Below are 26,048 nucleotides of genomic sequence, written 5' to 3' on the forward strand. Positions count from 1 at the left end.
AATACAATAACAACATCTCAATGTTGGGGGAAAATACACACACATATCTGTTAATCCTCTGCCTCATCCCAGGGGTTGGAGGGTGAATTTGGGCTCAAACTCACAGTCTGAAGCTTCTGCATCTCCATCCCTTGTTGGCCGTACATCAGGCACCCAGTGGGAAGGTTTGGAGTTTCCCTGCGCAAATCTCCCTCTTAGGGACATGGTTCAGTGGTGGCCTTGGCAGTGCTGGGGGAACAGTTGGACTCGATGGTCTTAAGGGTCTTTTCCAACCTAAATTATTCCATGATTCTATGATAATCCTATTAGCATTAACATGGGCAGTGTGGCTAAATCCCCACATTCTGCACAGAAATGGAATCCCTGAGGGGTTGACTTAAAATAACAAATACTCAGAAAGGGAGAGATGGGAGCAAAGGAGGGTTTGTCTGGTGATGGTGTCTCCTATGGGAAGTAAATCAGGCAGTGCTCAGGGATTTGGAGATGCTGTGGAGAGTCATCTGGGTTGGGGATGGATCTGGAGGATGTGCAATTGGCTGGAGAAAACACTGTGCCCTGGGTGGGCAGCACCTCCTTAATTTCCTTTCCTACATCTTTCTTCACTCTTGTTTGATAGCAGTGAGAGAGAAAAAGGAAAGGAAAAAAGGAAGGGTCAGCCCACCATTTCCTCGAGACTTTGAAACACAAGATGGGTTTTGAGGGATATGGGATCCACAAGGCTGTCAGGGGACGGATTGTCGAGCAAGTGCTGGCGCTGTGGGGAGAGCACAGAAAAACCCTGGTGCAGAGACACCATAGCAGGGGAAGAACAGCCATGCTCAAAAAGCTGGAAAACAGGCAGACCCACCACAGCCATCGATGTTGAGGTCCTGTCCACATGTCCAACGGCAGGATCTTCCCATGAGATGAAGTGAGAGATGACAAGGGTGCAGGGCAATGGGGGAGCTGCTGCAGGGGAAGATGTGGGTCCCATGGCTGCAGGGGGCCACAGCCCTGGGCTCAGCCACAGGCTTATCCCAATGTCCTGGCTGCTGCAGCCCTTGCAAAAGTAGTCATTAACCCAAATATCCTCATTAGATCCTCACGTGAGGACTTGTAGTCCACCAAAGTATTCCTGCAGTGGGAAGATTTCTGCTCTTTTGAGATACAAAGGTGCCTGGAGTAAAGGGAACTTTAATTCAGGAGACCCTGGATGATAGTGATCACTCTTGGCTTCACATTTAATGAGCAGTTTATTCCTCAGAAGTGTCCATGAAGTGAATGGTGGCACAGCCTTGCTCCTGTCTCAGCTCAGAAACCCCCAACAGGTTCACACTCAGCCTGGAAACCGACCAAACGCAAACAAAGTGGGTTGTTCATACTGTTTGGACAGAGCCTTGGATCAAAAGCCATTTATTCTGCTATTACTATTCATTATTCCCTCCAGTGGTACCCTGGATGTTTGAGCTGGGATCTGCTTAATCCCGTAAAGCCCAGCTTCTCGTGCCAGAACGGGGAACAAAGTCATAATTCTCCATTCGCAGCCTCCCAAACTGTTGCCATGGGAATGATGCAATGTTCCCAATTCCTGGGGCTGCTCTCCTGCCAGTTCAGGTAGGAGAAGCCACTTTCCCGAGGGAAGAGTGCCCTGGATTGAGTGCTGTGCTTTGACAATTAGCCAGCGAAGTTACGGATCGCTCCATCAAAGTGACAGCTCCGCACTCACAGGGACCTGGTTTCTGAATTGGAAATGAAGCCTTGGGCAAGCCTGGAGGTACCTGGAAGTGCTGGATCTGTACCTTGGGGTCCTCAGGTACTGATAGTCCCTCTGGGTTTGTCCTATTTACAGCCTTCCCCACTACTGCCATCCCCATCCAGGTCCCATCCCGCTGTCCCCAGCTCCTCACCCCCAGTGACACCCCAAAACAGGCTTCCTGCCCAGGAACCCACCCCCGGGGCTCCTCGCAGCCTCGAGTCTGTGCCAGGGCTTAGGCAGGGTCTGGTGGAGACTTCTGAAGTACAAAAATCCCTGGGGGGTGCTGAGGATGCATTTTGATGTGAGGGGCTGGTGTGGTAAGAACTTCCCAAATTTCACCTGAGAGCAGCAGCCCTGATAAATCCTCCTTAATCCATTACTGTGGTCAGAGATTGCCCCAGCCCTGCCTTATCCCCAAAACCAGGGGGAATCAGGGCACTGGTCTCCTCAGAACGCTGGTATGGGCTCCAGCCAGCCCCCATCCCATAAAAGCACTTTTCAGAGCTCATGGGAGGAAACGTTGCTAAAAAGTGTCACTTACAGTGAAAAGTTCAGTTTGCCTGTGAGAATCCAGAGCTGTACAAACTTTCAAAGCTAAAATGGGGAACAAGGCAGGTCCTGATAGGAGCCTTGTCCAAACCTGTGGAGATAAAACTGGTTAAAAGTCACCCTCTTTCCCCCCACCTGTTTTCTTTCTATAAACCAAATAAAACTGAAGCCTCATACCCTTGGAAATGGCTACTCCCTTCCTCCTATCCTTGAGACTTCAAAGCCTAACCTGAAAATTCCATCAGTGCATGTTTACTCCTATGCCTTGCCCTAAATTTGGGTCTGAGTGGATCATCTCTGTACCAAATCTCGTTGTGCTGTTCTCTGTCACATTAGAACCTGCGCAGCCCTGGACTGCCCAGATTGGTGCCTCTTCACCCAGCATTGAGGGTTGGTGGTGTCCAGGCAAGTCCTTCCCTGCTGCACAGAGACTGGATTTGGAGAGCTGATCGGTCCCTCTCTTTAAAACAGCACCCTTTATCCAGGCAGATTGAATGCAGGGGACCAAACAGGAGGCTGGTGTGGAGGGAAGCTCCTCAGAGCTGTGCCAAGGCTGGAGCTTGGCTGTGCCTTTGGGAGAGAATTTTCCAGCAAGCCATGCAGCACAGTGAGTCTGTGTCCAGCCCAAACAGCCTTGTTTTCTTCCCAAAACGTCACACGAGGTCTAAAGCCTTCCTAAAGTCAGGATATGTCTCATTTGTGGTGGCTTCTTCATCCACACATCCAGTTTCCTCAGCAAAGAAGAGAATTCTCTGTGCGAAAAACCCACACTGGCTTTTTATCACCTGGTTATCTGCCAGGTGCTTCAATAGATCTAAAACCCCCCATACTCCAGAAGCTTCCCCGGCATCAAAGCACAGCCAAGCACTAAATAATCCCCTTGGTCTTCCTCTTAACACTTGGGAAGAGGAGTAGGAGTTGATCTCCTCCTCTGCAGGGTAGGATGTCTGATGGCTCAGAAACTGCTGGATCCTAAAGCTCTTCAGCATCGTCAGCGCCAGATCCAGAGGCACAGAGGTCTCTCAATTCCCTCTAACCTCCCTAGCCAGCCCCCTGCCCTCCCTCCTGCTCCTCTATCCCTCTGACTCAGCTCCGTGCAACGATGGAAACTGGGTTAATAGATGAAAGAGGAATTGCTAAAGCAAATATTTTCTTTCCAAAGCTCTCTTCATTAGCTATAAACACAGGGAACTGCTGCGGATAACCAACGTGTTTTAGAGGGTTGTGGCTCTGTGGTGAAAGCAGGCACTGGGGACACATGGATTTCTGATTTTTTCTTAAAACCAGCATTGCTCTAGCACCTCATCCCTACTTTGTAGCCCATCCCTAGGGCTGGAGAGGGAACTGTGGCACAGTTCCAGCATGGTTCCTTCTTCCCACAAGCACAGCTGGGGTGAAGGATATCATTAAATCCTGATAATCCAAATTTCGTGGGCAAAGATGTCTTCAGGCACCTTTCAGGGGACACATACCCTTCAAAAACAACCCCCTGGCCAGAAAAACTTTGTGGCAGCAGCAACGGAGCAACAAAACCCAAGAAGCAATAAGCACAAGATGCTCCCCTCACTTCAACATCCACCTAAGAGCAGTAGTGATGTAAAAATCCCCCCAATCTTTGGGAAAAGGGAACAAAAATGTGATTTGAACACCTGAGGGGCATGAAATCCCCAGGAGCTCTCCTGGCGTCTCTTATCCTGAGCCGGAGCCGGCCCACCAACCCGGCTTTGCCGTGATTATAATCCTTAATTTCTGATTTTGCCACCTGCACTATATTTCATGAAATTTTAAAGCTAATGCTCTGCCAAACTCAAATGGCAGTGGAGCAGATGTTTAAGTGCAGCCAAGGATGAATAAATTATGGGGCTCGTGGCTGTATGGTGAAGGAGGGAGAGGGTGGATGGCTCCAAATAGGGAGATAATTGATTTAAATGACATTGTCCGTTGGAGTCACCTGGGATCAGCTCTTTGGGCACAGGCAGAAGAGATGCAGCAATTAGATACTGGTCTGAGGACAGCAGTGACTTGCTTCCCTGCAGACTGGGCTCAGCCTCTTCTTTTTCGCTGTTCTGTGGCTTTTCTGCCTCTTTATCCCACCTCAATATCAGGCAGGGAGAGGAAAATGAGGCTGATTTTGCTCTTGGTCCACCTGGAGCAGAAATGAACCTGTTTGGGTTATCCGGGGGCTCTGGGAGAGAAGAGAATATGTTGAGCATTTAAAATACCTTTTAATTTCACAGAGAAAGGCTTAATAATCATTGATTGTTGGACACCAAAGCCAGACCCAGAAGCACCAAACTGCATTTTTTAATCACAAGATGGGTCAGAAATGACGGTGACTCAGGAGCCCACAGGATTTTGCTCTTCTCTGCTACAGACAACCCTGGTGAACTTGGGCAAGTTACTTAACCCCTTAGCATGGCCCAGTCCTTCTGGTGGGGAAGGTGCTTATCTGGCAGGGGTAAATACATTCCCTTGGCAAACCCATAGCTTCCTTGGAGGCAAGGATTCCCTGGAATCCCAAGATCTTGCTGATCCATGGGACCTCTCTTCCCAAGGGATGCTGTGGCTGGTTCTGCCCTATGCCTTTCCAAGGACCTGAGTTTTGGGGGCTCAGTGCCACCCTTGCCCTTACAAACCACAGCCCAGGGGTGGGACCTGCCTGAAATGGCAGCATTTTTTGCATTTCACCAAAATCAGCTTTTCTGCAACTCAAACCAGCCCTGCTGGAGTGTGCTGGCTTTTCAATCATCTGCCTGTCTGTGACTCCTGACACCTTCCTGGCATGATCTCCATGCCAGAGCACAGCCTCCCTCCAGTGCACCCCGACCAGGAAGCTAAGGCAAATCAAGCAAAAAGCAGGAGGCAAAGGATTGCTGCCCCTGCTGAGGAGTGCTCTGAGAATGTTTGCCTCCGGCTGGGCCCGGGACTGGCAGCAGAGGAAGGGGGACCCAAGGTGCTGCCAGCAGCAGTTTTGGGGTGCTCAGAGGTGCTGAGGTTCTGACCTGTGTGGAAAGGACACCGGTCAAAAAGGGCTCGATCCTGCCTATGGCTCCGGGGAGACACTGCCACAGAGAAGATAGAGATGGAGGAGGTTTTCTAAGAACAAAAGCAGCCTGTGGAAGCTGCAGGAAGACTTCCAGTTTTCCAAGACAGGCCGAGTAAGAGTACAGGAGTATGGGTGCTCCTGCGTGCTGTGACACAGCTGCCGCTGCGGGAGAGAAACCAGTACCAAGTCCCAGGTGGATACTGGCTACTCCTGTGGGAACAGTGATCCAAACAAAGGGAGCAATGTCCCATCTCGGCAGGGATGTGAGAGCCAGGGCTCCCCCCAGAGTGGGAGATGGTCTCCATAAAGATCCAGGAAAGACCTTACCAGTCTCAAGTTCTGCACATCCTCATGGTCCCACGAGGAAGCTCTGTGGAGCCGTGTTGGAAACGCTGGCTCTTGGGAACACCAGCCCCGGGCAAGAACGTTCAGCACTGATGCGACACCAGCTCCTTGGGGAAGCAGGGCCTGGGGGAGCTGCACAGAGGCTCCCAGTGCTGGAAGCTTATGCTTGGGCATACCCAAGCAGAAGAAATCATCCCTGGGGATTTCCTGAGCGTGTCTGGTCAGCAGGGATGGCGCCAGGCCATCCCCTCTGTGCAGCTCCCTATCCTCATGCCAGCAGGAGCACCTGGGCGCTAAATCACAGTAGAGACCCTGCTGTGCTGCAGAAATAACCATTTGCTTTTCTCCTCTGCATTGGACAGACCAGGCAGCTACCACTCTTTCCTTTCCTTCAGACCAATGCTGGGCTTGTTATCCCTCCAAAGAAGCTCCAAGCTCTGCAATGAGGCACAGAGAGGACACAGGCTGTGTATTTCCTAATGCCCCTGGCACAGGTTGGCTCACAGGGGGAACATCAATCCAGTACAGCCCCCTTCACCCTGCAGACACCCAGGGCACGTGGATTATTTCCATCCCGCCAACAGCTGGAGGAAAACACACTCACTCCTGCCTCTCTTATGGAGGCAGCTGCAGCAGAGGGCTGGAAAATCCCCCTCTGGGCAGTCCCAGCTTTGCCACCAGACAGCCCCACAGAGGAGGGGGCTGTGCGTGTGCCAAGCCCCTCAGCTCAGAGAGACACCCTTCAGAAATTCCCTCTTCTCTCTCTGCCCTGCCCCACGTGGGGGATGCTCCATGGATGAGCTGAGCAGGATGATTCAGTGCTCATTGTACAGCCCGAAGAGATCAAGGTGCCTCAGCACATCTGAGTGATCCAAGTGCTGCTCTGATCCTCCTGCTGCAGGGCACATCTGTCTGGCTGTCATTGTCCCTACCAGTGGGGGCTGTGAGCAGAAACTGCAGGATCAGAGAATTCCAGAATTATTTAGGTTGGAAAAGATGTCCAAGATCATCCAGTTCAACCGGTGACCAATCCCCACCTTGTCAATCAGACCAGAGCATTGAGTGCCAGGTCCAGTTGTTCCTTGAACACCTACAGGGATGGTGACTCCACCACTTCCATGGGCAGCCCATTACAATGCTGGACAACCCTTTCCATGAAGAAATTCTTCCTGAAATGTATCTTTCCTCCTGCCTGGGGGCAGCAGTAGCCAATGGTAGGATGTCCTGCAGCAGTGCTACTTCAGTTTTGGGTTTGGCGGGGACATCATCTCCCGCCCATTGTGACAGCTCAGCGCTGGAGCGAGCAGGGTGGTTTGGGTAGAGCTTATGCTCTCAACCTCCTCAACCTCTTTAGAGGTTCAGGATCATCCCCTTTCTCCTGGATGCCTTTGGAATGACAGATCCTCAGGCATACCCACACCTCCGGGTCTGCCCGGAGCTCCACGTGCCAAGGGAGAGCCGGCTGCTATCCCCCCACCGCCAGCTCCCTCCTCCCGCTGGCACTGGGCCGCCTGCCATTTCCCTTTGGCGAGCACGCTGCTCCAGCCTTTTTTTCCCCATTCAGGCTGACAACTGGGCCTCAGCATCAGCTGCTTGTTGCTCAGCATCAGCCTTTCAGCAAACAGCAGGTGCAAGCGGGGCGACCCTGGGCTGCGCTACAGTAATCCCGCAGCCCCCCCGGGCCTCCCTCGCACAATATTGTCCCCTCGGCTCAAGAATGTTTTTGTCTCCCCTTCACAGTTGTGAATTCTTGTATAGATTGAAAAGAAATCTCTTTCTAATCTTCCTGCGGGGCCGTGGCTGGGAGGAGCGGGTGCCTCGCTGCGAGGGGAGCGTGGCCGGCACAGCTGTGCGGGAGGAGCGGGCAGCTGACAGGCAGGACGCAGCGACAGAGCGGCCAGGACGCAGGGATCGCGTCCTCTCTGCCTGCACCCGTGACAGCGGATACGTGTGGCTCCGTGGGCTCTCACTCCAGCCTGGTAAAGAAACCGACTCATCACCCGCATGTGGGAACGCGGAGGTGACACAGCAGCAGGTCCGTGCTCCAGCAGCGGCGTTGAACCGCGGCGATTGCTGCCGGGAGCCCCGGGGAGGCTGAAGCAAGCGGGAATACACAGAGATTTTGAGTAACACTTCGTGTTGGGCTGCAAGAGGGAGGCAGGAGCAGGAGGGACGCTCGTGAACAGGGATGGAGCATCACCGCAGGGCTTGGCTTCAGCACATCTCTGTACAGTGAAACCAGGACGCGATGACACTTTCGTTATGTGTCACCCTGTACTGAAATTGCTCAAAGCCCAGCACGGGAGGGAAACATCATCCTTCCCACAGATTACCAAAGCCTCCCTTCCCCTCATGGACCAGCTCCACAGGCAGGAAACCACATCCTCTGTCCCACATACACACCAGCACACATGCTCCCCACTGCCCTGAAAGTGGGGTGAGGGTTCCTGCCCTCCTCTGGGACAGGCAGTGGGACAGAGCAGGGGACAGAGGGGCTCTCCAGGGAGCTGCTGAGAGGGAGCCAGTGGTCCCACAGCAATGCAGTAGGCTGAGGATCCCATCTGGCAGCCCCAGCAGGACTCAGGACATCTTTTTTGGAGGTAAGCCACCGCACCCAGGTCCCTGTGGAGGATCGGGGAGAGCCACTGCTTTGACTGAGGTGCTGTGCAAACATGAGTTCCTCTCCCACATCCTGCACCTCTCGGTGTGGTTTGACCTCTCTTGACAAGGCAAGATTTGCTTTAACCACAGCCCAGCCCCATGACGGGGCTGTGGCTCCCTGGGCGGATGGGCTGTAAGCCCAGCTGGCCCCACAGACCCTCCACAGTTTTACCTCGCAGATTTTAACACCATGTCCCTGGTGTGTTCATCAAGCTCCCTCACGCTGTGGGCAGCCCCACAAACACAGTCTCTGTTTAACCTCAAGCTGTGTCCAAAACTGGAAGGAGCCATGGTCTACTCTGCCCTGAGAAGCATGAGGCAGAATACCAGAGATGACCCAGCCCATCTTCCCCACTGTATCTTCTACTTCCCTTGAGTTTCTGGATCAAACACTGGCAGTGCCCCAGCTCAGTGTGAGCCCAGCTTTTCTACCACAAGGTGATCGAGTCCAACCTGTGCCTGATCCCCACCTTGTCACCCAACCCAGAGCACTGAATGCCATTGCCTAATTATTCCTCACCTCCAGGGATGGGGACTGCAGCACCTCCCTGGACAGCCCCTTCCAATGCCTGACCACTCTCTCTGTAAAGAAACTCTTCTTTATATCCCATCTTAACCCCCCCAGTGCAGCTTGAGGCTATGCCGTCTCCTCCTGTCACTAACTGAACCTCATTCCAAATCCCACACAGCTGAAATAAGCTCTCTGTTACCTTGTACTGGGTTTGCATGGCCAGGTTTTGGTAGCCAGGGGACTACAGGGGTGGCTTCTATAAGAAGCTGACAGGAGCTTTTCCCACGTTCAGCAGAGCCCATCCAGGCAGCTCCAAGATGGATGTGCTGCTGGCCAAGGCTGAGCCAATCAGGAATAGTGGTGACACCTCTGGGATAACATATTTAAGAAGGGAAAAAAATATGGCAGATGGAATTGGGTCCAGAGAAGAGTAGGGTGAGAATATGTGAGAGGAACAGCCCTGCAGACAGTAAGGTCAGTGGAGAGGGAGGGGCAGGAGCTGCCCCTCAGTCTTCAATCTGTGGTACAGAGCATAGTGGAGCAGGTTGTCTGTCCCCTTGCAGCGCATGGAGGGCCATGGGTGTGCAGAGATTCACCTGCAGCCCGTGGAGGACCCCACACTGGAGCAGGGAGATGCCTGAGAGGAGGCTGTGAGCTCATAAGGAGGCCTGTGCAGGGACCTGCAGACCCACGGAGAGAGGAGCCCACACTGGAGCAAGTTTCCTGGTAGCACCTGTGAACCCGTGGGGGATCCACCTTGGAGCAGGCTGTGTCTGAAGGACCGACGCTGTGGAAGAATGACCCACGATGCAGCAGTTTGTGGAGAACTGCTGCCCATGGGATGGACTCACACTGGAGAAGTTCATGGAGAGCTGTCTCCTGTGGGAGGGACCCCACACTGGAGCATGGGAAGGACTCCTCTCCGTGAGCAGTAGCAGAAACAACCTGTGATGAACTGACTGTAACCACCACTTCCGTCTCCCTGTGCTGCTGTGGGGGGAGGAGTTAGAGCAGGGAAGGAGGGAAGGGTGGGGGGAAGATGTTTTTAAGGGGTTTTTGCCTCTCTGCAAAAAACAGGTGCTCTGATTTTGTTAGTAATAAATTCAATTAACAACTTTACTTCGAGTCAGTTTTGCCTGACAGTTCTTGGTGAGGGATCTCTCCCAATCCTTATCTCAACCCATGAACTTTTGTTATATTTTCTCTCCCTGTCCAGCTGTGGATGGCAGTGATAGAGAGGCTTTGGTGGGTGCCTGGCACCCAGCCAGGGTCAACCCACTGCATACCTTAATGAATAACTCCCCCTGCTCTCCATGCCTTCTCTGCTTAGTGGCCAGCCAGCTGCAAACAGGGCAAGGATCTTGAAAAACAGGGAAGATGCAGCACATCCAGCCCTGCCACCAGCCAAAGGCTGTCAGGCCAGGACAATTTCCATCACATATCCACAGCAGACACTGTTCGGATCATATCTGGAGGCATAGCCCCCTGTGTTTTCCCTGTTAGCTCTGCTGCTCTCCAGAGGAGGCCCGAGGCACAGCCTGCATGATCTCTGTAAATGTATTTCTTTTAAATGAGAATCATGGGGAAAAACTGTGGTTGGGAAGAGGGAGAGATAGGCAGGGAAAGCAACATGGTAGCTGTTGCTGCTGCCAGCTTGGATGCGCTTTGGTGGGTACCAGAGCCTGCACCTCCCCTCTGCTAGGACCTCCCCCCAGGAGCACAGGCCACAGCAAAGGCGTATTTTATTAGTATAGTATAAAGATTAACCCCCTTTTCCCCAAAAAAACTCTCCCATCCCTTTCCCAAGGCAGCGAGGATTTATGAATCGCTCCCTGCCCCTGTCCCGAGATTTGTTAGATATTGATTCATTTTACCTTCAACTCCAAGATGCTAATCAGCCTGGAAAGTGAAGGCATTATTTATTATGTCTATTAAAATCAGACCTCTCCAGTGCTGAAGGACAGGTTTAAAAATCTCTAGGTTGCTTCCACCTTAGAAAACCTATTTTTAACAATCTGAATCTCACATCATCCTGTTATGGCTCTGACACTCTCTAGAAAAGTTCCTCTGGCACGAATGGATCGTAAGAGTGATCCAGGAATCATTTCATGGTAAAACATAAAAGTCTGGTCACATAACTAAATTCTTACATCCGTGTACAGCAATGCACTGAGTGTTTCTGGTATGAAGTGCACCTCAAGGTTCACTTCCACAGCATTTTCAGATGCAGCTCAGGGCACCTCTGTCCACCCTCTATCCAGAGATTTAGGCTGAAAATTAAACCCTGGGACACTTCCTGGGTGACAGCCACCCAATGAGGCTGAATAAATATGAAGTTTTGGAGGAGTGCTACCACCAGGACTTTAGAAGCTCTTTCTGGCTCTTTGTGACTTTTATAAACTCTCAGTGACCTACCTGGCAATTCAGGAAAGTGAACTCTCTTCAATCTGTGACATTTTAAAATTCTGTGTTAGTCTACTGTCACCTGGTACAGACAGGTGTCGACTACAACCAAAAAAATACACACAGTCGAAGGTGAGTTTTGCTAAAACTGCTGGGAGCTGCCTACATGGCAACTGTTTAATTAACTGTTCAATCACATTTCCAGCAGCTCGTTTTGATTTGTGATTCTTATTTAAAGGCTGGCAGGATGCTGTGCGATTTCCTTTAAAAAGCTGGATAAGCCCCAATTTGCTGGATACAAGATTCACTGCGATCACTCACAAACACATTGCTCAGCTGCCCGGAGGTGGAGTGTGAGGACAGGCTTGGCCAAAACAACAACCTTCAGAGGGAACCAAACCCCAAAGAAAGTCAGCTCTGTCTGCCTGCTTCATTCACTGATGTCACAACACAGCTCGGACGTGTTAACTGTCCCCAGAGTGATGGATGGTGACAGCTCTGAGGGAATGACTTGGTGGGAGCAGTCAGTCAGTGCAGCAAGGACTCGGGCCTGCACTCAAATAACTCCAAAAGCAGCCGGAATAGGAAAGGAATTCTGCAAATAGGAAAGGAATTCTGCAAAGAAACACATGGGATTTAAGGAAGTTTTAGGAATCAGCACCTAAAACACTGCTTGTGCACAGATGATTTTCAGCATTCATGATAGCAACCCCATGATGTGCTTGGTGTCAAGTTCCCACAATGGAAGGTATTAACCTTCCATTGGAAGGTTACAGCAGGAAGTTTCACCTTCCAATGGCAATACGCTAAATTCTAACTGTTTAACGGCACTCAAGGCTTTTTAGAAAGAACAAAGTTGTTCCCTCATTGTCCATTTTTGGTGGGTTTGGATTGACTTTCTGTGTGCAGGAGTGGCTGCACACCCCTTGCCAGCCTGCCTGGTGGGGGGATGAACCTCTGCTTTGCAAATCTGAGAACCAACAGCACATGAACAGCATGAATCAGGGTGATCACAAAAGAGAAAGAACACTTCTCCTTCCATGTACCCTCTGATTAATTTTGTCCAAGCCCAGTCCAGCAGCATCTGCTCCCAGAGCAGGCAGAGGGGATTCCAGAAGTGACGATGCTGGAATGGCAGGCAGGAAGAAGCTCAGTTGTGCATTCCAGCCTCGCGGTCAAGGCCTCGTGGTGGTCACGGTGCTGCCTCTGTACTGGTGGCGTTACTTGAAGGTGGCGTTGAAGGCCCTGCCGATGATGAGCCTGCGCACCTCGCTGGTGCCCGCCCCGATCTCATAGAGCTTGGCGTCGCGCAGGAAGCGCCCCATGGGGTAGTCATTGATGTAACCGTTCCCACCTACCACCCAAAAGAAGCCACAGGTCACTCCTTGTCCCCAGTTTCAGGGCTGAGGGTGGGACAGCAGAGGGAAATGCTCTTGCACTGTGCTTGGCTCTGTCCAGCCATCAGTGACTCACCCAGGCACTGGATCCCATCCAGGGCCACCTGCGTCGCACACTCTGCTGAATACAGGATCACTCCGGCACAGTCCTATGGGACAGTCACAATGGCACAGTGAGGAAAGGTGTCACCTGCCCATCTCCAGTCCCTGTGCTGCCCTCACCCTGCCATCACTCTACAGACACCTGCTAAGAACCCTGAACTACTTGATCACAAAGCACAGGGACAGGGAGCTCAAGCAGTGTCCCTGTCACTACAGAACACTCATGGCAGGTCTGTAAAGGCCACATGAAGACAGAAGAAGGAAAAAAAAGTGCACCAGAGAAGCTGGTGTCTCACAAAGGCCCATCAATCCCTCAGGAGACCACTGTGATTTGCTCTGGGATGCAGAGCTCTGTGCTCCCACTGTTAAACATTCAACATCCTCCTCTAATAGAGGTGTGGTGACAGGTGGAGGTGACAACACCTCTAACAACTGCTACAGCACTTACAACAGCCAGGACATCTGTCTGGGCTGCCAATAAACATCTACTGATGCAGCTAAATTTCTTGCTTTGTAAAAGGAGGCTTGTTTTTAATTTGTGAGTGAAAAAAGGTACTTTGGGTGTGAAAAAAAGACCCTTTGGGCTGTGAGGACTCTAATTGTACAGAGGCTCCCCCCAGGTGAGGCTCTGGGACTGGAGGAATTGCCCCAGGACACACAGCCCAGGTAGGAGTAGAGCTCACCTTGGCATTGAAGTGGCCCTGGTCACAGGCTTTGGCCACGTTGTAGACGTACTGCCGGCACGCCATGAGCCGCGTGTACATATCTGCCATCTTGCCCTGCATGAGCTGCACAGCCCAAAGACAAGGGACGTTAATTAACACAAGTGAGGGGGACCAACCGTTCCCCAAAATATCTCAGAGAAACTAGACACAGGAGGAGACATGGGCCCAGCAGACATGAGGGAGCTGGAGGTTCTGCTCATTCACAGACCCCTAGATATCAGCCACAGTCCCTCACCCGCCAACAGTGACCTCAGGCTCAGAAGTCTTTCCACCTTCTAACCACATCATAGAATGCCAGGATTTGTTGAGTTGGAAGGGACCTTAAAGTTCATCCAGTTCCATTTCCTTGGCATGCACAGGAACCTTCCATTAGCCCAGGCTGCTCATTATCACATTATGCAGCCCGAGCATAAACACCAGGTGACCTTCTCCATGCAAAGTCCCCGCCAGGACAAAACTCTCAGTCTTCTCAGTTTTAAAGAGAAAAGAGAACAAAAATTCCCAATTCCTTTTCTGCCTTACCTGGAAGTGGCCAATTTTCTGTCCAAATGCTTCTCTGACATGCAGGTATGGAATTGCATGGTCAAGAACAGCTTGCATGAGCCTAAGAAGAGCAGAGGGAAAAGGGAAACTTGAATATATTGATTTACCTATATATATAAAATATATAATTATTATAATATCTATATTTTATATGTCTATATTATATAAGTATATATATTATATATATATATATATATTATATGTAATGATTTAACTGAAATAATGATTTAATTTTGGAAGAGTAACCCAAGGCAAAAAGGTTCTCATAGCTAAAGTGATATCCTGCTGTCTTCCTACAGCTTCACTCAAACAAGGCTAAGAACAAAATCCAAAGGTCCCACATTTCTCCCTAGTGCTCATTTGGGACATTCTTGACATTTGGGAAGGTCTGACTTTTTAATTCAGGGGACTGAGACTTGAAGAGCTTTCTCACAAACATAGCCAGGACAGCTCGTGCTGCCTCTTATCTCCAGAGCCCCCCAACTCAAGGAGTACCAGCCAATACCATAAAAAAAAGCACAGGTAAGAACAAGGAGGGGAAAAAGTCCTCCTCCTGCTTTGTGGAAATTGGTCTTTCCACATGAGGATTAGCCCAGAGAGATCACTCGGGAGGACTAAAGGACTGTGGGGTGCCAATAATTACTGGGCAGCTTAAGGATTGAATAAATGAAGAACAAACCAGCTTGTGACTCTCTGGGTAGTGTGTCTAAGGAATTGGTAACACAAATGAGCTGGTTATTCCCTGAGTAATAATGTAGGGATACACAAGCCAGCAACTGGGGACTGAGGCAGATTTATCATCTCTGGAAATTTTTATATCAAGACCAATCATTTCTCCAAAGCTTGCTCTGGAGGATCAGTGGACACTGGCAGGCAGACTTGCAAACATTGTTTCCGGCATTGCTTCTTCCATCCCTTGCCCCTCACAGGGGGCTCCACAGAGATGCTTTCAATTTGGAAAACCACTGCGTGAGGAGCTGAGAGCTCAAGGATGAGGCAGAGTACACGTGAGTGAGTGGTGGCTGCCAAGAAGGCCCTGAGCACCTCCAGGAGAGTCCAGTCAAGCAGCTGTGCTGGTGCTGGAGTTCTATGCTGGTTTTGACTGGGACACCCAGCAGCCACGGGATCCTTGCACCTTGCTTCCTTCCCACATCTGACCCAGCCTCTCCTCTTCTGCTGCCCCAGTAACCCAGTTCTCCATCCGGGATATATCCTACCAAGAGCTGCATCCCAAGGGATCCCCACCAGGCTTGGCGATCACCAAGCACCCTTCTGGCCCTACAACCTGTAAAAGATGACAAACCCTTACCCCAAGGGGCCCCCAGACAGCACGAGCCTCTCCAGGTCCAATCCACTCATCAGAACGTAGACTCCTTTGCTCAGTGTCCCCAAGACATTTTCAGCTGCAAAGAGAAAAGGAAAAGGGATTTATTTATGTGCAAAACTCAGACAAGCTGCTCTCTGAGGGCCTGTGTTCACTGAGGGGAGGAGCAACCTGGGCTAGCAGAAGGTGTCCCTGCCCAGGGCAGGGGGTGGGACTGGATGAGCTTTAAGGCTCCTTCCAGCCCAAATCATCCTGGGATTCTATGAAAAATGACTGAATAGCCTGAACAATTTCCTGGAAAAAAATGTTTCAGCTTCCAAAGCCAAAGATCAGGAGGAGCATTAATGGCCAGAGTGCCAAGTGTGTTAACATCCAACACTGCAGGGATGTGCTTCTCCATGTCATCATCCTCTTTCCACAAGAACATGATGTTCCCTGTGGATGACTCCCGGGACATGATCAGAGCGCTGGGGCACTGGCCTTTATGATTTTAGGGTGGAGGGATCCAATACAGTTAGAAATGTCAGATTTCAGCTGAAACTCTTCCACTTCAGCTTTTGAAGGTGTCTATGGGGAGCTGCAAATGTACAATCAGGATTTTTATGATTCTGGATAAGACATCTTCTCCATTTGCTCTAGAAAGGCTGGAATTTTTCTATCAACAAAACTTGCCACTGGAGTAACAAACATTGCTATTACAGAGGCCTCTGCTGTACTAATAGGAGAAAGGATGTCCATTTTCAGGCCCTGGCTCCAAAAGAACTCAGAAATGTTACAAAAGCCTGTTGGAAAGTCTCCAGTAAAAAAACCTTCAGGGCAAAGTAGCTCACCTCCATACAAGGATGGGAGCTCTATTGGAAACAAGTTTCTTGGGAAGCCTCAAAAAGGCTTTGGAGAAGCAGTGGTTAAGAACTAGGTCCATGAGGGTGAAAGAGCAGTGACCTGACAAGGGATGTGCTCCCTCTCTGCAATCCAGCAGATTGCACTTTTCCAGTTCCACCAGCTCCCTTGGAGGCTGCCAGAGAGCAGATAAGCATCTGCAAAGCCCTCAGGGTCACGGGCTGAACATGTGTGTAATTAGTGATCCAATTTATCTGATCAAGAAGACAGGAAGCCACCATGATTTGAACGAAACTCACCAGGGATCTTGCAGTCTTCAAAGATCAATTCACAGGTATTAGACCCTCTCATTCCCAGCTTATCCAGCTTCTGGGCTGTCCTGAAACCCGGCATTCCCTGCAAAGTCAAGACAGTAAAAATACCTTTCATGTCTCAGTTCTGACAGACTGAAGAAAATCATGAGAGATCTGTGAAATTCCCCTGACCACAGGAACATGTGCAGGGTGCAAGGAAGGAGATAAAGTGACCTAGGAACAAGACCAAGTCTAAGTGCAAGTGCAGAGAAAACAAATGGACAGAGAAACATACACATAGGAACCCTGTGCATCCACTTTCTAATGCACATAAAGAGCAAATAAATTATTTGGATAGTTGCCAACACAGGCTCTCCTACAGCAAGGGTTGGAAGCTCAGCCAGTAACTGAACTATTCTAATAATGAAGTTATGTCCATCAGAAGGTTTACTGATCTCAGATTTTATTTTATTAAAGGTTCCTTTCCTGCCTGAAAGGCAGAAAGTAGTTTGTCTTTGAGGAAGAGGCTGGCAGTTATGGAAGGAAAACCAGCTGACTTCCAAATGAGGCAGTTAGGGTGAAGGATTCTGCTTTAAAACCCTGTGGGAATGACTAAACCTACCCTCTCCACGATGAAGGCGGTTATGCCTCGGGAGGCTGGGACAGCATTCATGTCAGTTTTAGCATAGACAATGAGAACATCTGCGTCTGGCCCGTTGGTGATCCAGAATTTGTTCCCATTCAAAACAAAGTAGTCTCCTGGAAGCCAAGAGATGAAATCTGTTAGCTCACGACAGCAACACTGGTATTCTCGCCCCATTTATTCCCTAACAGGCTTCCCAGAATCACTTAGGTTGGAAAAGACCTCCAAGATCGTCGAGTCCAATCTTTGGCCCATCACCACTTTGTGAACCAGACCAGAGCACTGAGTGCCATGTCCAAATGTTCCTTGAACACCTCCAGGGATGGGGCCTCCAGCACCTCCCTGGGCAGCACAGGACAGGCTTTACCTTTCTTATCTGCCTTCAGCTTCATGGACACAACATCAGAGCCAGCATTTGGCTCGCTCATGGCTAAGGCTCCAATGTGCTCCCCGCTGATTAGCTAGAAGAAAAGACAAATATTAGCAAAAGATGAAGACCAGCAGCACTGTTTGTGTTCCCTCTTTAGCCCCCCGCCTGTTTTCCTGCACTGAACCTCCACAGTCGCTGTTCTCTGCAAGAATGCAAAGAGAGCTCCTGTTCCGGTACAGCCCAAGCAAGGAGCTCCCTTGTGCTGTGCCGAGGGAACAGAACCAAATCCCAGTGGGATGAGAATAGTGACTCAGCTCTGTCTGAGCTAGACAAGCACAGCCCTGCTTGCACAACACATGAGGAAGCTGCCAAGGAACCATGCAGGCAGCCATATGCCTGTCCCCAGCTCCTGCCTGGGCTTTCTGCTGCCCTTTTACACAAACAGGAGCTGGTGAACACAAAAAGCCAATGAGGGGGTGAAAAGGGATGGGAAAGTTCTCTGCAATGTTCTCATAGCCCAGTCCCCACCCTCACCCCACAACACCCTCCTCCTGTACCTGCTCACACCAGGCTCTGGCAGAGCCGTTACTTCTGCTTCACTGTTTTTTCATCCTGCCCTTTTCTCCTTGCCTTTCTTTTTCCTCCCTGTGTACTTTTGTCCATCTTCTTCTCCTTTTGATCTATACTTTTTTTTTAAAAGCAGACTCAATGCTTAAGATATGTTCAACTAATTCAATCCATCAGTGCATTGCTACAGAAGTCCTCATGAGGTGCTCAAATCTAGTTAAGCACTTCTAAGTGCTCTGTCAGGAACCAAAACAAGTCAAGCTGAAGTGACATCTCATTGAAAGGCAGAGAATGAAGCATGAAAATACACCTGAGGAAGGAGGACACTTCAGGGTTACACATTTGCAGGCTGCACAGTGCTTTGAGGAAGTGACACTGTACTTTGCACGTCGTTTACATCAAGCTTTTTGTGCTGATAATTTCACTGATAATCTCAGTAACCGGGTTTCAATGTGCTCATTGTTTTTCCATGCATTGAAAAACTGAAATCTATTTAATGCACTTCTGAGTTACAACATCAATGCCCCAAGTGATGACGATATTTCACATGTAGTTAATTTACAGCCAAACCAAGCATTTGGGCAGCGAGAAATGGAGAATATAAAATAGGAAAGCAGTGACTTTCTTTCAGAGATCTCAAAATGATTTGGGAATTTGGAAGAATATTCTCCAGTGTCACCTCAAAGCCTCCCTTAGTAACACAGCTCTAGAGAGCTGGGCTGTGCTGCCTGCAGACAAGCACCTGGGCATAGGATGAGGTCAGTATGGATTAATAGGACAAAAATTGACAAGCTAGAGAAGGGCAAGGTTGGCAAGGTCAGTATTTCCTAAGGTTTGGTCACTGAAATCTGCTGGTGCTTGAGATGCTAACACACTGTGAAAGACATTCATCCTCACAGCCAGAACCCAAATGCCACGTACCTTGGGCAGGTACTTTTGCTTCTGGGCCTCGTTGCCATTGCGCACGAGCTGGTTGATGCACAGGTTGGAGTGGGCCCCGTAACTGAGCCCCACGGATGCTGACGCACGGGAGATCTCCTCCATCACCAGCACGTGGTCCAGGTATCCCAGGGCAGATCCACCATATTCCACTGGGAAGAACGGAAAAAGCTCGTGTTACCCACCACGTGCACAAGATCCTGCAGCTGGGCTCAGTCTCCAATGAGATCCAAGACACTTTGAATGCCTCTGGATTTGACTGTTGCCGTCCCTGAGCTGGGCAATTCTGGCCCCATCCTCTCTGAATTTCAGTTTTCTCATCTTAAAGTCGCAGGGATATTTTGTCTTCAGCATAAACCATACTTGACTCGTATAACATAGTTTATGTGTAGAACATGCACAAGGACACATCTTGAACATGCTACTGACACTGCACAATAACGAGTCCTTCTTATCAACCTTAGTATTATCGCAAAGATTAAATTACCAAGTTGCAACCTCCTTAAGGTGAGAACAAAGGAACACAGGCAAGGTTTGTAAAATCCACATATGTTTGCCCCTAAACAAGTGAGGAATCCTCAAGCTGCTCAAAAATGTGGCACTAAGGACTCTTCTAAGCCCACAAACGTGCAGGACACCAGAAATTTGATGAGTGGCCAATTGAGAAGGGGGATCCATAAATGCAATTCATTAGTGACAAGCATGTAGATTTTAAGAGAGGATGAAGTGAGACAGAGCAGCACTGGGAGCCCAGCTAGGCACATGGAGTTGAGCCTAAAACTAATAGTAAAGATTAAAGTCACACAGTAGAACAGGGAAAAAGAAGGCAGGTAAAAAGAGAAGGCTGAGAAATGTGTAACGGCCTTGAGGAGCCAACAGCCTATGTAAATATATACACATATACCTAAAACCACATTTATATACACACAAATACAGTAACCTCCCAACCTAAAAGTCTTGCTCTCCAGGTAGGAAGCAAGTGGTTGTACTGCTAAGAGAAGCACTACAACAGGACATGAATGCCAAGAAGCAGCTGGGGAGATAAACTGGGAGCACTTACTCGTCATCAATGTGGAGGCTACAAGCAAGAGCAACAAGGGTAAGAGCAAATCTCTATGTGTGCTCAGAGTGACCAAAAGGCACAGCTCCAAGGGGCTGCTGTTCCAAATTCCTCAATTTAACACCACAGCCACTGGCATCACACATTGTCTTTCCTCCCACGTCCCTCATTTCAACTCCTGCCTTTATCTGCAGGGCCCTTTATCCTCTGAAATCTCCTCTCTCTACCGCGAACCTCAGTTTAGGCGTTTGCTATCAGTATCCTAAAAGATGGGTTTAACAATTTCTCAGGAATGCAAAAACAAGACATTTTTTTATTAACTCCTATTGAATAGCTGGGTTTGGTGCTTTTGCCTCAAGAAAGGCAAGGTAACTGTGAGCAGCACAAATCCAGGATTGCTTTGCACTGCAAGAGGAACAGGAAAATGATCCTGCCAGACACCTCCTCATATAACACAAACCATGGTGTGGTTTCGAACGATGCTGCCCTTTCAAAGCTACTCTTTGTATATGACACGCCCATATTATCATTACATGGGAATCACATATTTACATTTCTTTACTTTGCCCTTTATAAAACAAACGGAAAATTACAAACACCACAGTTCTTTTAGTTTTAGGAAGAAAACAAATAGCACTGTTATTCAAAATGTTCCCGTAATAGACTTGATGCACTGGTGCCCAAACATGCCATTTAATTGTGTACACCCTCCTATGATTCCACACGATCTTCATATCCTAAATCCCAGTCTCCACCTCCTCCAACAAAAGCAATGTCAATAAAGAAACATGCAACTCCACAATCCAAAATTAGGTGAAAAATCCTGGGCATAGGAGGGTTTGAGAGGTAAACCTTTGAGAAAATCAAGAAGGACAGGACTTGTGAGGAGATGGCTTATTTATAGTGTGGGAAACTGCTGTAAGCCTCAGGCACAACATCAAAGAAGAAAGAAGGTAAGAGTGAGGAAAAACAGGAGCAGCAGTAAATGGGGAAGAGGAGAGAGAAAGCAAGCAGAAATGCGGAGTCTTTCAGCACTGAAAGCAAGGCAGAGGCATTTTTCCGATGCATTGCTATTCAGCTGGATTCTGCAGAGCCTTTGCACAGCCACGTCTAGAAAACAGACTTTTCCATGGGGAAAGAAAGGCCCCATCAACTGCTTTTCTCCACTAAGGGCTTCTCCTCATTACCCTGCCTTGGTGCATTCAGCACAACCACACTCATCTGTAACATTCATCACAACACTTTTCACTAACCTGCGCAAGGCTGAGTAAGATTTCCCCTGATTTTTTTGACTGTGGTTGGCTGTGGTCAGCTGTCTGTTCGTTATCACAGCATTTCAGGGCATTATTTTAGACCCTTTAACTTCTCCCATTATAGATGGATGTTTGGTCTGGGATACTTTTATCTCTAGCTCTCCTCCTTCAAAACTTGCTTCATATTAGAAAGGCACAATGTATGTTTGAGCTCCATATGTTACATCTGGAGAAACCATTTCTGAGCAGTGCCTTTAAACTGTGAAAGGCACTTTGTCTAACAAGGACAAAGGATTCAAAGTCAGAAGAATAACAACAGTTCGGAAAGAGTTTTTTAAAACACAAAGATAGGACAAAATGGATGTCACATCACAGACAAGGCCGTTGTGAACTGGAAAGTGAGAGTATAAGTGGTCCCTCTTTTGTCTGAGGAATCACCCATCAGAAGGTAAAATGGGAACAGACTTACCAGGGGCTGTGATCCCCAGAACTCCCAGTTCTCCAAGTTTCTTCCAAAAGTCCTATGAATACAGAACAAGCAATCAACCCAAACTGGCAGTCTGGGCATCAGCATAACAAGTTTCCCCAGGAAGCTCACTGGACACATCTGTTGATCTGCGATATAGCACGAGAATGAGGCAAATGCAACGATACCTGTTCCTCCCACAGTGCAGCTCCATCCTTGGAACTGAAAAACCACACAGATTTAAGGACACTAGCTATGCTACACATGGGAGTAGTTTGTGGAATTCAGTGAAAATTCACATGCCTAAATTTAATTCTGGAAGAACACCTCTTAAGATTTAACTCTTTGCCCATTCTAAGGAAAATTTTTGTGAAATAGTATAAAACTATCCACTACCAAAACATGAAGTGGTGCTATGAGCTGGCACTTTAAAACCCTTCCAGTAAATCAGGAGCTGGCAACTAAAGCCAAGGAAGCCTCCTTGGGGGAGATTAAAAAAATGGGAATGTTATAGCCATGACAAAGTGCAGTAGCAAAGGATGCTGTCACCAGGGAAGCCCACACATGTCCTGGTGGGGCCATCTCCCTACTGCTCCCTTCCTCTGCTATGTGATGGACACATAGGTGAGTGCTCCTCATATGGCCTCTGTGTCCAGCAATAATTATCAGGGAATATCTCCAGAGACTTCAAAAAGTATCATACAATAGCTCTGGATGACATCTGGAATGCCAGGCTAAATTTATACACTTCACTTCAAAGCTGTACATACATCCCTGGAAATGTCAACATCAGAACTCTGGGAAATCCTGGCAGATGTTTAGAGCTTTTTGAGTCTTGTAGAGCTTATAAAAACCAACAGTCAGATCTCTCATTTCCATCAATCAAAGCACCCTGTGGCACAGCATTTGTTTGGTTTATTAGAAAGGCAAGTTTCAGCTCAACAGTCAAACTCCACATTTCAGCATTTGCACACAATATTTTCACAGCAAATCTGAGAGGAAATTCATGTCCAAGAAGGGGACTGAGCCAGGAGTATACAAAGCACATGTTGGAGAAGGAGCCTGAACAGAGCCAGGCAGAAATCCCATAAGAATCCAAACGAGACCATTATCAATCTTTATTATTACTATTATCGCTGGGTTCTGCCCCAGCTTGCTGAAAGTTGGTAACAAAAGATAAAACAGGAAATCCAAAAAACGTTTTCTCTGTGGCTTTTAAGTTTGAAAAGTTAATGCACATGTTCCTGTGGTGTGGCCTGGGATTGTCTGGACTAATGCAGAGATCAAAGCCCGGAGAGGCTTTCAGAACCACATATGAAATACTTGCCCGCATGCCTTTGAATTCGTTTTCCTGGTCAATCTGTTGGGCCTTTGGAGCCAAATGCTCTTGGCAGAACTTTGTCATGGTCTGTCTAAGCTGGGAAAAGAGGGGAGGAAAAACACATCCGTTACATCTCAGCAATATATTGTCATCTTCTTCCCCTGGATCTTGCCAACATTCCCTCACCAGGCAACTCCAGCATCCCAAACTCAGAAGCACAAGACCATAAGGAAATCCACGGTTCAGGTTACTGGCTGAAATACCACATAAAAGGGTAACTTTTTTAGTCTTTTAAAAAGGAGCTGATGTACTTTAGTCTCTTCTCAGCATTTAACCTTAATCGTACCCTGACATGAGAGAATGTTCCTGAACTCCTGCCTGCACTGGGGCTTCAGGCATGTTTTTGGGCAGTGAACTTTGGAAGCTGATGAACTGAGTTTATAATGTGGTAACCCTATCCAGTAGCTGCTTACAGCACCATTTAATTACAGGCAGATACCTGTAATAAGCAGGGATACTAATTAAAACGTGTTTGTGTGTCAAATTGGAACTACATTATCTACCTTACTACCTCCTACAGTGGGAAAATTTGATAGAGCCAGGAGTGTTCATTGATCCAAGTGTTAAAAAACCCAAAACATTTTTCTAAATTTTAAACTCTGAATACTTACATAAACGTATTCTACAGAACTCTATACACATACTAACAAAATTTATACAATGTCTTAAATGTTTTTAACAGGAAGATTTAAAAACTTGGTCTGGATCTTATGGTAGAGTTTAATAATCCCATTTTTTTTCTTTTTGGTTCTTTATTCCCACATATTAATTCTGGTGAAGGAACAGTTTTAGAGACTGAAACCCTGAGCTGTTAAACCAGAACTGACTGCATTACACTTCAGCAAAGAGTTTAAAATAAATTAGAAGAAGCTTAAAACCATAATAAAAAAAACCCCAACACCTTAATCAATTAGAGATTGAGGATGGACTTGGACAGGTAACTGTGATACCCTAAGCCAGTTTATAACAGTTATATTGCTTTTAAGTCACAGTTTCACTAATACTGAAGATTATTTCTGATCTTGTTTTTTTAGCTATTCCACCGGACAGATAGGAACAATAGGAATATTTTACACCTTCTTTTACACTTGCTGAATATAGAAGTACAAAGAAACATCAGTTCGAGCTGATAAGGCCATAAACATTAACACAAATGTGGCAAGGAATAATTCCGTAGCATGAAAGAAGAACAAGTTTATTTTGTACATCCATATGCTTGTACCATCAGAATTATCTGGAAAGTGAGGCTGTAGCTCCAGTGTTTCACTGGCAGCAGCCTGTGTGGAGCAGCCCTGGGAAGCCACTGCCCTTCACTCCAAGCCCTGGGGCAGAAGGGAATACATCTGGAATGGTCAGCACTTGGCTACTGCTGCACACAGAACACAGCAAAGCTAAGGATCATAGAATCACAGAACATTCCGAGCCGGAAGGTACCCACAAGGACCATCTGTTGGAAATGATGTAACTTTCCTAACCAATTTTTAATTAGCTGTTTAAAATAATTGTAAGTGTGCCCACTTTTAGTCAGCACTATTTAAGTTCCTTTTTCACAGACATTTATGGATACTTTGATCATTAAATCACCGAAACCTTAAGTTTGCTAAACTAATCCTGACAAGCTCCAATAAACAAAGCCTGAAGGAGTTGAAAATTGGACACCTGGGATCTTAAATTTATGGCCCTTCAAAGACATGGTGGAGTAACCAGAAGACACAGAGGAGACTGAAGCCTGGAAAGTTGGAAACTCCCCATTTGAGAAATGATAAAAGGACTAATGAAAGTGGGCCAGACTAGCATGAAGAAGGAGAAATCAATAACTGATAGAGGATAGAATACTAATTAATAAAGAGAATTATGCAACTTAGAACCAATGAACATTCATTTCTTTGTCTGCTAAAAATGTGTAAGTGAAAAAGTTTTGTGTCTTGGGTCGATGTGGAAGCTGGAACTTTGTCAGAAACACAAACATCTCTTGGTCAAGAATAAAGGAATGCCTTATTCACTAATACTAAAGACAGTGTTAGTCTTATTTTTCCCAGCATTTTCAGAGGTTTTTGGTAACAAGTCCAGCTCCCGGCTCTGCACAGGACACCCCAACAATCTCACCTTGTGCCTGAGAGTGTTGTCCAAATGCTCCTTGAGCTCTGGCAGCCATTGCGACCATTCCCTGGGGAGCTGTTCCAGTGTCCGACCACACTCTGGAGGAAGAGCTTTTTCCCAATACCCAGCCTAACCTCCCCTAACCCAGTTCTTGCCCTTCCCTGGGTTCCTGTCACTGGTCACCAGAGCAGAGATCAGTGTTGCCCCTGCGTTATCCCTTTAGGAAAAGCCGTAAACTACAATGAGTTCTAAGAATTATCCTAAATCTTTAAATGCCCCATTGGGCAGGAGAACAAGCTGCGAGAGCTGCAACGCTTCTTTTGGGACGATGTGACACGACCCCACCGAAGTGTTCCTTTGATGATCACGTTCCTGACGGTTACTGCCGATCCAACAGGCCCACCGTGGACGCAGGGGCCGTTCGCTTACGCAGCGCCACGCTCCGTGGCGAAGCCGCGGGAAGAGCCACGTGGGCCCGGGCGGTCACTCCCGCGGGCCGCGCGTCCGGGGCGCCGCGCCCCCGCCCCGCGCGCGCGGATTGGGCGGCTCGCCCCCGCCGCGGCCAATCGGTGCCCGCCCGCCCCGCCACACCCCCGCGCGGCGCTCAGCCCGCCCCGCCCGGCCGTACCTGGCGCTGCTCGGCGCTCAGCCCGTTCACCGTGTCGTCCACCGCCAGCCCCGCGCCGCCGCGCCGCGGCACCGCCAGCGCCCGCCACCGCCGCGCCCCGGCCCCCGCGCGCCCCAGCACCGCCGCCGCCATGGCCGCTCCCCGCCGCAGGCCTGCGCGCATGCGCG

At 48.6% G+C, this 26,048-nt stretch overlaps 1 protein-coding gene across 2 annotated transcripts; it reads right to left on the reverse strand.

Annotated features, from left to right (window-relative positions):
• Positions 1–10,735: 10,735 nt before the first annotated feature.
• On the reverse strand, positions 10,736–26,028 carry IVD (isovaleryl-CoA dehydrogenase). 2 transcript variants are annotated; one of them, XM_032112633.1, is made up of 12 exons: positions 25,882–26,028; positions 23,100–23,189; positions 21,776–21,827; positions 18,976–19,145; positions 17,485–17,578; positions 17,097–17,233; positions 16,481–16,577; positions 15,327–15,420; positions 13,997–14,078; positions 13,433–13,537; positions 12,724–12,796; positions 10,736–12,604 (listed from the first exon to the last, which is right to left on the reverse strand). In XM_032112633.1, the coding sequence occupies exons 1-12, from the start codon at positions 26,011–26,013 to the stop codon at positions 12,471–12,473; spliced, it is 1,260 nt and encodes a 419-aa protein (XP_031968524.1). In that variant the 5' UTR covers positions 26,014–26,028; the 3' UTR covers positions 10,736–12,470. The 2 variants fall into 2 exon arrangements, with proteins under 2 accessions (XP_031968524.1, XP_031968525.1); XM_032112634.1 differs by lacking the exon at positions 25,882–26,028 and adding an exon at positions 25,260–25,695.
• Positions 26,029–26,048: the final 20 nt, after the last annotated feature.

Source organism: Corvus moneduloides, chromosome 6 (genome assembly GCF_009650955.1).
Source record: "Corvus moneduloides isolate bCorMon1 chromosome 6, bCorMon1.pri, whole genome shotgun sequence".
Taxonomy (NCBI): Eukaryota; Metazoa; Chordata; class Aves; order Passeriformes; family Corvidae; genus Corvus; species Corvus moneduloides.

Bases quoted from the DNA above. Each gene is read 5' to 3' on its own strand.
- IVD (XM_032112633.1), bottom strand. From the start codon at position 26,013: ATGGCGGCGGCGGTGCTGGGGCGCGCGGGGGCCGGGGCGCGGCGGTGG. The intron at 15,421-16,480 runs GTGAGTTTCGTT...TTCTCTTTGCAG, and splicing joins TGAAGACTGCAAGATCCCTG to CTGAAAATGTCTTGGGGACA. The intron at 13,538-13,996 runs GTAAGGCAGAAA...TGGGCTGTGCAG, and splicing joins AGAAAATTGGCCACTTCCAG to CTCATGCAGGGCAAGATGGC.